This window comes from Doryrhamphus excisus, linkage group LG15 (assembly GCF_037039965.1).
Source record: "Doryrhamphus excisus strain RoL-2023G ecotype Guam linkage group LG15, RoL_Dexc_Guam_v1.1, whole genome shotgun sequence".
Taxonomy (NCBI): Eukaryota; Metazoa; Chordata; class Actinopteri; order Syngnathiformes; family Syngnathidae; genus Doryrhamphus; species Doryrhamphus excisus.
This window is the reverse complement of record NC_136371.1, coordinates 5,249,544-5,260,746: the sequence shown is the minus strand read 5'-3', so window position 1 is coordinate 5,260,746 and position 11,203 is coordinate 5,249,544. Positions and strand designations below refer to the sequence as shown.

The 11,203-nt window shown below is 40.1% G+C and overlaps 1 protein-coding gene across 1 annotated transcript; it reads right to left on the bottom strand.

Annotated features, from left to right (window-relative positions):
* Positions 1-1,173: 1,173 nt before the first annotated feature.
* LOC131104847 (calcium-responsive transactivator-like) lies at positions 1,174-10,164 on the bottom strand. Its single transcript, XM_058052420.2, has 11 exons — positions 10,013-10,164; positions 9,461-9,537; positions 9,293-9,377; positions 8,999-9,125; positions 7,698-7,952; positions 5,850-6,014; positions 5,080-5,181; positions 3,897-3,989; positions 3,710-3,826; positions 3,509-3,627; positions 1,174-2,796 (listed from the first exon to the last, which is right to left on the bottom strand). The coding sequence occupies exons 1-11, from the start codon at positions 10,079-10,081 to the stop codon at positions 2,770-2,772; spliced, it is 1,236 nt and encodes a 411-aa protein (XP_057908403.2). The 5' UTR covers positions 10,082-10,164; the 3' UTR covers positions 1,174-2,769.
* Between the last annotated feature and the right edge of the window lie 1,039 nt (positions 10,165-11,203).

Genomic DNA, 11,203 nt, shown 5'->3' with positions numbered 1-11,203 from the left:
GGGGAGATAATTTAGCAGTACTGGACATTGATAGTCTTAAGTACATTACCTAACAATTGAACTAAACCAGGGTGACCAAATGTTCTGTTTCCCAGCATGTCCTGCCTTGGTTTATTCTTTCGAAAGTGATGAAATAATTAGTTCAATAATCTCCCTGAAGCCGATCAGAATGCATCTTTGGTTATAGATTGTATTTTGTAACATAATTTTCTATCCATACAGAGGAGGTATACGCTAAAATTAAGTTCCCTTAATCAAAATATGGTCACCATACACTGAACACATTACTAAAATGATTTCATGTACTATATACAAAGAACTGACTTTGCTGACAGCTAAAACAGGATTAAAACAGACACGTCAGATATCAGTATAATTTTATATAACAAAGTGTAATAAAAGACAGCAAAAAATCCTAGGCATTGCAAGCTTACAACAAAGTCACATTCATATTAGAATTTTCCATTTCATTCCCAACGTTCTCATTCAAACGCACATACACGTGTTGTCAACACACAATGTTGTTCTATTAACAGTAAAACACTGAGACAAATGTATTGTATTGCAAAGTGATTGTCACTGTTGTGGAACATAAGTCAGTCGTCTGTCTAATGGCTGTGTATGTATAAATGACACATACAGTAAGTACATGAATCATACTGCATGCAAAATTACAGCAATGTGTCTGTCCTATTATGCATCTGAGGTAACTTCATTTAAGGACATACTGCAAACTAGAGCCTGACCCATTTATCGGCAGGCCGATTATGACGTATCACCGATATATGTACGGCAAAGTAAATATAAACAAAACAGCGCAAAATGGTGCGTGATCATAGACAGTGTCGCTCGCTACATTGCAAAAGAAATGCAACCTTTTAATATGGTTGAAAAAACAACATTTCAGAAAATGTTAGAAATGGAGAACGTACATGTATGTAGATATAACAAACAGCAATTCCTGAACTATATCACCGAGTGAAAGAAGACAATTTGAAGTACATCAGAAACATTGAAGTTTACTCCACCACCACATATACTGAATATGGTCCATCTGAATTTATCGACAATAATTAGTCAATAAGCCTCTTGTAAACACATATTGTATAACCCTGGGCTCACACTGAATCAGTCGCGGCTCTGATGCGGCGGCCATACGACACAAAGGAAAGAATCCGTTTACACCTGCCATTAGTCTGTGCATTATCACTTTCAGCCAAATGTAGCCACTTATTTTTAGTTTAGTTTTTCCACATTTCTGACCTATAAATGTAGTTTGAATGTTGTATTCTCATGTTAAATGATGCCAAAGTTTCAGATAATGAGGTTTGCGCATTTGGAAGTGAAACCTAAAAGAAGTTTAGGATGGCTCAAAACGCTCAGTTTGAAAAGGTGTGGTAAAACCGTTCCTTTGTGACATCACAGAGGGGCGGACTTCCTTATATGGTTCATAGTTAGGAATACACTGGATACATTGTGTATATGGCCGTATATGCTCACAGACAAACATAGAGTAGATCGAATGCCATGCTTGAATAAATACTTCAAGCAAATCGAGTGTGTACAAATAACCAAATACAGTATCAAACCTTTACTTCAATTCTTATTCCTGCTTTGTAATGTTAACCTACTGGAGCAGTACAGTGTACCTGTTAATACCTATTCTTATTCAAGATAGTTGTGACCTAAAATTTGTAATCTAAATAAAAATAAGTTAAAACATTTTCTATGGAAAATAATATAAACACATGAAAACCAATGGCAGAATTGTGTTTGGGTATTACACTATTGCTGAGTCAACAAAAATAGAAACGCAACACTTGTTTTTACTCCCATTTTTCTATGTACACAAAGTCTATTTCTCTGAAATATTGTTCATAAATCTGTCTGAATCTGAGGTAGTGGGAATTCAGAATCCATCCACATCATAGGTGTGGGCTATTAAGATTATGGTTAAACAGTATGATTATTGCACCGTTGTGCCACATGTATATTTTTGTTGAGTGTAGTTCAGTTCCTGCGTTGCTTTGGATTTCTGAGGATTGTGTTATAAGAACTGCTTTAGTCATGCTACTATTCCCAAAAAAGAATACATTAAATAAACTACTGTCATTGAAAAACGGACAAAATTACAGATAACATGTTGTAATGTGTAACTGTATTAAATATCATTAGATGACTGTGCCTTTTCTTCAATCAAATGTTTTAATCATGTGTGATGGGCAATGTCCTGCTCAAGTCAGGATTAGGACCCTAAGAAAACATGATTTTCCCTTTTTGTGAGGTTGAATAATGTCTCCAACAGAGTAAAGCACAAAGCTTGCATTTTAAATAAATCAAAAAAGGCACATCTGCCTTGAAAGTAATTCAAGGCTGATGTGTGCTTTTTAATTATTGAAAAAGTCTATTTTTCAAACAAAACAAATAATCTTCTTTAAAAAAAAATACAATGAAAGCAGTGGAAAGAGTAAAGGCAAGTAAAAGGCAATTAAATAGCAGCAAAGGCAACAATAAAACAAATTGCTCTGGCTTAGCAGTTGCTTTTAGTGCCTGATTAAATTTCATTCAATTTACTTTATTTTTTTTTTTTCATCCAACAAGAAGAATCACACAATCTAGTTGCTGCAGCCAGGCAACATGGAAAACATGACTGTTTTTGGTGAAACTGATGAAACAATAATTAATTTGATGCAATTTTACCAAGAAAATTCCCATTACTGGAGCTGCTTTCTTACTTTCATCCATCGATCAGGAAACCAATGTGGTACCTTATTGCTGATAATTTCCATACTGACCCTGCAATGTAAAAATATTTTATATAAGATGAGACAATTACAAACTTTAAACCAAATAACGGAATACACTTAATTTATTGGTAACATCTGGCAAACCTTTCTAATGGGATGTCAGCCTCTACTAAATATTAAACAAACTGTGCTTGTAATTAAGGAAGATGTAGTCACCCATGCAATTACTACTGCATATATTGATAGTTTTATTTACTCAGTTATAGACGGCAAAAGAGTATTGTATACTGTACAAGGAGTTGAGTATAATTATAAACGTGTATCAGGCATTGTAAAACGCTCCTTATATTAAAGCAGTGAAGATGCTCATCCACCCCGAGTCGCACATGCAACCACACTAGCATGCTAAACTAAGCTAACCCTGCTAGCTTCCATTCAAGCTCCGAGGTTCCGCCAACCTTCGCCAGGTGTCTATCGCCATTGCAACCTGTTTAGTTCGGGAGGAGGCGGTTTATTGTTTATAACGGGAGTGGTCCGTCAAGTAAATACTTCCCCAAATTAATGTTCCTTCTCACTATGGCAGCATTTGATTCATCTTATGTAGCAAAGACATGCAACTCAGCTTGTTTACATACGTAGTCATTTTTGTTTATCATTGGAATACTCTATACCAGTATAAAAAAATGGATAAAGATGCGATCCACGAACAGAATCAGTGCTACAGAAATGAGTATGAATGAATAATTCTGTAAAATCCATACCTGTTCATAGTGAAAGGGCCTCTGTGCCTGTGTTCCTGGTCCTCCTTGCGAAGAGCGGTAAGACCCATACTGACCTTGTTGATACTGAGAATACTGCGAGGATCCACTCTGGCCAGGTCCTACAATGTATAAGGTATAATCAGTGTATTCATTCATTTGCATTTGGGCTTGTGCAGGCATATTAAATGTGCTTCTCCAAACCATATCCCTGTGGCTGCCCGCTGTAGCCTTGCTGAGAGGAGTACTGCTGCTGGCTGAAAGGCTGCTGACCAGAACTTTGCTGAAATTGAGACTGCTGCTGACTGTACTGAGAGTTTCCTGCAAATGTCAATATACAAAAACTCACGTTAGGTAATCACTCAGTTGAACGGATAATAATAACTCTTACCTCCTTCATAGTAATGCTGTGAAGACTCGTCAAAGGATTTCTCATAGCCCTGCTCACCATATGACGACTGCTGATACGAGTACTCCCCGTGACCTGCCAGGTACAATGTTGGACACGTGCAAATAACAGCTAGTAGATAGAACCTGTCCTGATATGTTTAAGAGAATAAAATACTAGTTTGTGCTCTGGAGCAATGTTAATAATTGATTTTGAAAATTGTGACAGTTGTGACAGTTGTTTTTGAAATCCCTCCAATTGAATGGAATTATTGCTTGGAGCCATGAAGTTTGTTGTTTCAATTACCTCTATATGTACACAAGGGTACACAGGCTACAATAATTGTAAATGTACAATTCAGTACAGTTCAGTGACATGCACATGTATGGTTCTCTCAGGCAAGTCGTACTGTCTGTCAAATATTTATAATATTTGCAGAAATATTAGCTTTTCAACTGTATTGAAAGGTTGTATTTCTTTTGCAATGCAGCGAGCGACAGTGTCTGTGAGCTCGCATTAATTTGCACCGCTTCGTTTACATTTAATTCGTTACCAAATGCCTTAAATGTTGACTGTCGGGACGAAGACTCCACACTGGGGCTGTGCCATTCGACTTAGCAACCATCGCTTTTGTGCCTTTATTTGCTTGATGCGAGTACTCTTGTCTGTGTATGGACGACTAGAAGCCCCGCGTCTACGTACTGGGACAAAGAGGCTTAATATCAGACAGGAGGGTTAACTCTCTCAGTTAATTCTTGTCCTGTGTGGAAAAAAAAACGCAAAAAGGCATACATGCATATGTCAATTTATCAAGGCCGGCAGTATTATGATTTTTTTTTTTTAATTCATCGATTTATCAATTATCGTGACAGCCCTAGTGCCATACTTTCACAAACAGAAGCAAAATTGCCACCACATCACATTTAAATATTTTTCTTTCAACCTTGAGTTACTGAGAGTCCCCAAATTACACCCGAAGGTTTGCTTGGACCCCCAAAAACACCTCTACAACGCTGTCTGAAATCTGAAATTCCGGCACACCAAAGGGGACAGTATGGACACAGACACAGTTTTCCTCTCCCACAAGACAACGAGTCATAAAGTGCTGATGCTTAATATGGCACCATGTAGAAAATTTGTGTTTTTGAGAGCTGTGTGTTTGAAGTTTATGAATGTGCAAGATTACCATCAGGGTAATACTGCTGGTTTATGGGCTCGCTGGAGCTCTGAGTGTGTCCATACTGCTCTCCGTAGAACTCGTCTTGTCCCATGTACTGCTGTGCAGATCCTGCAAAGAAAGGTGACACCATAATTGGTCAAAAAGATGTTTAGACTTAAGGTGTAGTGCCAGGACTACAGTACTGAAGTATGTGTGTCATACTGCGTAATAACGATGTGTTCACATGAAGTGGTTGTGCTGTTGAATATTTGTATCATCCAAATTTCAAGGATTTATTAAAGTAGTTTATGAGGGAGTATCTGAACATTGTTGTTGTGGTGTGCGGAAACTCCAGATTCCATTGCGTCTTTTTTCTCCTTTAGGTTTATTCACCAAAGAGCCATTCGGGGAGAAAACAGTCAGAAACCCTTCACCGTATCACAAAGGAAATTAAAGTACCAATGTGAATGAGGTCTTGCAATCATCGCTTGTTTCCTTGGAAACAGTATCCCAGCCTTTCAATATATCTGACTTCAGTCTCCTCTACCCATATCAAACGATGTAATAGGACAACGTGGCGCTATTATTAGGCACAGAGACATGACCCTCAAGTGACAAGTGATACGTCGTCAGTCTGCTTCTTAAAGTTACAGGGCGGCCTCATTTCTCTAAGACACAGTACTTGAAAAGCTGTCCATCTGTTGCAAACAGCGGTGAGCGCCATTTATCTTTGAGTCTTTTGAGTGCTCAAACTCAAGCTCAACTCACAAATGGAAGTATAAGGAGAATCACAGTACCTGGCTGTGCAGAGCGGTAAGATCCCATGGGCCTTTGGGACATCATACTGTTTCCTTGACTGCCCTGACCCATCATGCCCATAGTCTGCTGTCCCTGATAATGTTGGCTTCCAGAGGCGGTTGAGGAATAAAGTGGCGTTGTAGTTTGTTGGTGTAGCAGGGAGACTAGGAAGGAAGTGGATTTTTTCATGGAGAAATCTCATCAAACATCAATATATGTACATAAGCACTCATATGAGTCAATATATTACCATAAAAGAAGTGCAGTAGTGAATCAATTGACATATAAAAAAGGACAGCCAAGTGTCTCTTAAAAGAAAAAATAATTGACAGATGCTTTCAAACAGCATGGTGCATAAACAATCAGAAAAATAATCACAAGCAGAGGAAGGTCAAAGGTCAGAAATAAGAAAAGGCAAAGCCTGGAGAATGAATGGCGAGTGCAAGTTATTTTGATGATGAACTGAATGTGCGAGCCTCCATTAACAGCAGTGACGTGCAGTCAAGGAAGGCAGAGTGAAAAAGAATAATTATAACATAAAATAAATATTAATATTTGTCAGTGTGGCATTATTATTCTTGCTAATTACACAGTAAAACTCAGAGAAATGTCATACTGGGGGTGCTCGAAGTACTCGCTTCTTCCTGAAGGGCGTGAGCTGAAAGGTGCTTGTCAAAAGCCAACTGTTTGTTTGATTGTATTCAGCAAGTCAAATGCATCCATGCATCCATTTGCTGTGCCGCTCATCCTCATTAGGACTGCGGAGTATGCTGGAGCCTATCACAGCTGACTTTGGACTAGTTGCCGGCCAATGGCAGCGCACATATAGACAAACAATCATTCACATTCATACCTATGGACAATTTGGAGTCGCTAATTAACCCACGCACGAGCAGAACATGCAAACTCCACACAGAGAGACTCAAGCAGAGATTTGAACCCAGGTCCATCCGATCTCCTATGTGGCAAACATGATAACCACTTAACCACCGTGCGTCCAAAGTCAATTACAATATACATTTATGCTCTGCTAAATGATTGAATGCATTTGACTTCTAGATTGTATACCCAGGCTCACCAGGAGGTGATCAGACTTTTACAACAATGAAACAGAGATTTCCTAGAAAATGATATATTGCAAGTACTTCATATAGAAATTAAAGGGAAGAACACAAATGTTTTTCAGTTACAGTAACAAAATAAATAGAGATTAAGAAGTATTTGAAAATGGCTGCACGGCGGACGAGTGGTTAGCAAGCAGGCCTCACAGCTAGGAGACCTGAGTTCAATTCCACCCTCGGCCATCTCTGTGTGGAATTTGCATGTTTCTTCGGGTGACTCCAAATTGTCTATAGGTATGAATGTGAATGGTTGTTTGTCTATATGTGCCCTGTGATTGACTGGCGACCAGTCCAGGGTGTACCCCGCCTCTCACCCAAAGACAGCTGGGATAGGCTCCAGCACCCCCCGTGACCCTCGTGAGGATAAGCGGTAGAAAATGAATGAATGAATGAAGTATTTGAAAATCAGTGAATTACTCTCTTTTTTTCCTTATCACCTTAATGAGCAATCTGTATTAACATAAAAAAACAACTCCAAAGGAGTAAGCGCCTTACCAGCAATGAACCTCATTAACCTGATTAATGATTATAGCATACTAAAGAATTCCCTTGCTCACAAAAGAATGAAGTAAGAAGTAAACCTGGGTGTTTTACTATTTCATTAATCTCGGAAAAAAAACAACTTCCACTGAAAAAACAAAAAGGGTGTCTTCTTAGTTCAGTCTTATATGTTTACATTTCTTTTCTGAGTGTCCTGGTGATACAGCAACTCTATACCCGGCTCACCTTGGCTGGACTGCATGTTGAGATTGCTGCAAGAGGAAGAAGAAGAGGAGGATTGTGTGGAGGAAGAAGAGGAGGCATAGCCATAGCCAGGCCCAGGGCCTTGGCTCATGTTGCCCTGAGAAGAGGACACAGTGGGGTTGTAGCCGGAGGCTGAGGCCAAGCTATTGTAGCTGCTGGCAAGCAAGTTGAGGGACACAGAGGGAAAAGTCGGGTGCACCTGAGCAAACTGGTGCTGCATGGGGTCATGGCTCGGGCCTGATGACACATATTCATAGTCAGCGCTGCCCGGCACACACACACATCGTTGTGGTACGGCATCAGGTTAAACAGGGAACCACATTCAGTTCATCTTAAGCTTGCACGGTCAAGTAAGGTTACAATATCTTTGTGGTAATGATGTACTTCAGTGCTTCTCAAATAGTCGGGCGCCCCCCCCTGGTGGGTGCACTTAACTGCCGGGGGTGCTGGAGCCTATCCCAGCTGTCTTCGGGCGAGAGACGGGGTACACCTTGGACTGGTCACCAGCCAATCACAGGGCACATATAGACAAACAACCATTCACACTCACATTCATACCTATGGACAATTTCATTCATTAATTTTCTACCGCTTTTCCTCACAAGGGACGCGGGGGGTGCTGGAGCCTATCCCAGCAGTCTTCGGGCGAGAGGCGGGGACTGGACTGGTCGCCAGCCAATCACAGACAAACAACCATTCACACTCACATTCATACCTATGGACAATTTGGAGTCACCAATTAACTTAGCATGTTTTTGGAATGTGGGAGGAAACCGGAGTACCCGGAGAAAACCCACGCATGCACGGGGAGAACATGCACACAGAGATGGCCGAGGGTGGAATTGAACCCTGGTCTCCTAGCTGTGAGGTCTGTGCGCTAACCACTCGACCGCCGTGCAGCCCGCTTGTGTTCATGTTGTGCAAAAATGTGTTTACTTGTGCAAATGTATGCCGAATATATGCTTATCATCCTGTCCATATGTATGGACGGATGAAAAGGAAATCTGAAATTTCCCCACTAATACAGGCATATCGCTCTCTCTCAGTTATTCAAAAGTATTTCAAATCAGAGGAGGCATGACAGAAAATAATTGAGAACCTCTGAAGTATTGTATGTGATGGTTGGTTGAAAAAAATATTTGGTGTAAAAATATGAATGCAACATATAAGAATAAAAGCATTACAATAAAGCGACATGCAGCAAAGTCAGGATCAAACGAGCACATTGAACAGAATGGAGCCTTGTGTGAGTGTCCATGAAAAGCGTGCCGTTACTAGCTCACCATTGCTCATTTGACCCTGCATCATCGCTGTCGACGTCAAACCTGGCCCCATGTTGTCATTGAGATTGCCTTGCGTATGTCCGCCACTCATTCCTCCAGGACCCATGGATATATTTGAAGTGGGAGGCTGCACATGGAAAGACAAAATAATTCAATGATTTTCACTCTCTTCTTCTGAAAGGAGAACAATGCAATTGGATATCATTTACGTCCCATATTTAGTAGTTAGATTATGATTAGGTTTTTCTTCGCTAAATGAAAAGTGAGGGATGTGGTTGTTGAAACACTACTCACAGCAGGAAGTAAGGACTGCATATTCTGATTGGAATCTGCTATTGTCGCCAGGTAAACAAGATTTCTGTGCAGAATCTGCTGATATCTACCAAAATGCAACACAAATCATATGTTTGCAGTGTGACATTCACATGACTTAAATAAGTAATGAACAAAAGCAACACTTACTGTGTGCATTCAGCCGCTTTGCCTTTACTTTGGTAGTCCATGATACATTGTATTAAATGATGGTTTTCATCCAGCATCTTTGGAGAGAAAACAACTTTTGTGAACAATATCAGGGTAAAATAAAACATGAGGACCTCAACTTGTTTTAACAGCTGCTCATTTGGAACATCATTGGAAGTGTGCCTCCAAGACAGATATTATAATCAAATTAATGTAATTGGAGGTGAGGTTTTTGACGGTAAATGTGTATTTAACCACAACACATAATGCACAGGCAATGTCTGCAAATTTTTCGAAAAATAACTGCTCAAAAATGACAAAACACCTGCATGCACTTGTAAAAACTGCCAATTAATAATCAAGAATGAAGCGTTTGACATGTGTTAATAATTTTAAAATTGGTAGCTATTTAATAGGCACTGGATTATGTCGATAAAATAGCAGTTGTCATTTCTCCTGATAATAAACACAGGCTACTTTCTCCACAGTGTCTGAGCGAACACTCCCATCACGTCCCGACTAGTGAACACAAACGTTGCATCATTTTGTTACCTTCTGGATAGCTTGCTGCGACACATCTCCTTTATTCCTGGGACGCGCCGAAGAAAACGACATCGACATTTTATCATATGGGTAACAAAAACGCGCTCTTTTATATTACAAAAATTATTATCCCCAACGAAGCGCTGTATTTGGCTTTTAGTTTAACCACTGTAGAGAAATGGGGGTGTTACATTGCAGGGATCGCGCGTTTTGGAAATATAATTTCAAAACATTTACAATTTATTGCAATGTAATACAAGACGATGTGTTTTGGGGGCTATTGTGTGTATGCACATGACAGATAAATACAGAAATATTAAGATGCAAGCTGATGAGAAATAAGAGACCCACCTCGTCATTTGGTATGGTCCGGGCAGCATGCAGCCTACCGCTTTCGCTCCATCCTATGATTGAAGGAAGCCAATCAGTCGCTCACTAGACGGTATCTCAAATGTGAGATGATGTATCGAGAAAAGTGTGTGTGTGCGTGTGAGATAGATAGATGGATGAATTTTATAGATAGATAGATTTCTAATTGTCCCCCTGTTAAAACTCCATCTATTTTCTATGCTGCTTATCCTCACTAGGGTCGAGGGGGTATGCTTGAACCCATCCCAGCTGACTTCGTGTGAGAGGCGGTTTACACCCTGGACTGCTCGCCAGCCAATCACAAAGCACATATAGACAAACAACCATTCACACTCACATTCATGACTATGGACAATTTGGAGTCGCCAATTAACCTAGCATGCACGTTTTTGGAATGTGGGAGGAAACCGGAGTACCCGGAGAAAACCCACAAACACGCACAAGGAGATCATTCAAACTCCACACAGAGGTGCCAAGCGGAGAATAAAACCTAGGTCTTCACAATTTCTTGACTGTGTGGCCCCTGTTAAAACATAACCGAGACTCTTTGGGACTCCAGCAAACCACAGTGAGAGCCATTCTCCACAAATGCCCACAACATAGAAAAGTGGTGAACCTTCCCAGGAGTGGCCGACCAACCAGCAGAGCAACAAATAATCCAAGACATCACAAAAGACCCCACAACAACATCCAAAGAATTGCAGGCCAGGTTTGCTGGTTTGATTCTATCATAAGAAGGACTCTGCCTGCATGCCAGAGTTCCAAGACATAACCCACTGCTGAACAATCTTATCTGAATTTTGCCAGAAAATATCTTGATGATACCCAAGA

What these genes read in the sequence shown, in the direction of transcription:
- LOC131104847 (XM_058052420.2), bottom strand. Translation starts at nt 10,081, where the DNA reads ATGTCGATGTCGTTTTCTTCGGCGCGTCCCAGGAATAAAGGAGATGTG. An exon ending in CGCAGCAAGCTATCCAGAAG is followed by an intron (nt 9,538 to 10,012) that starts GTAACAAAATGA and finishes TTCTCTCCAAAG; the next exon opens with ATGCTGGATGAAAACCATCA. An exon ending in TTACCGCTCTGCACAGCCAG is followed by an intron (nt 5,182 to 5,849) that starts GTACTGTGATTC and finishes CTTTCTTTGCAG; the next exon opens with GATCTGCACAGCAGTACATG.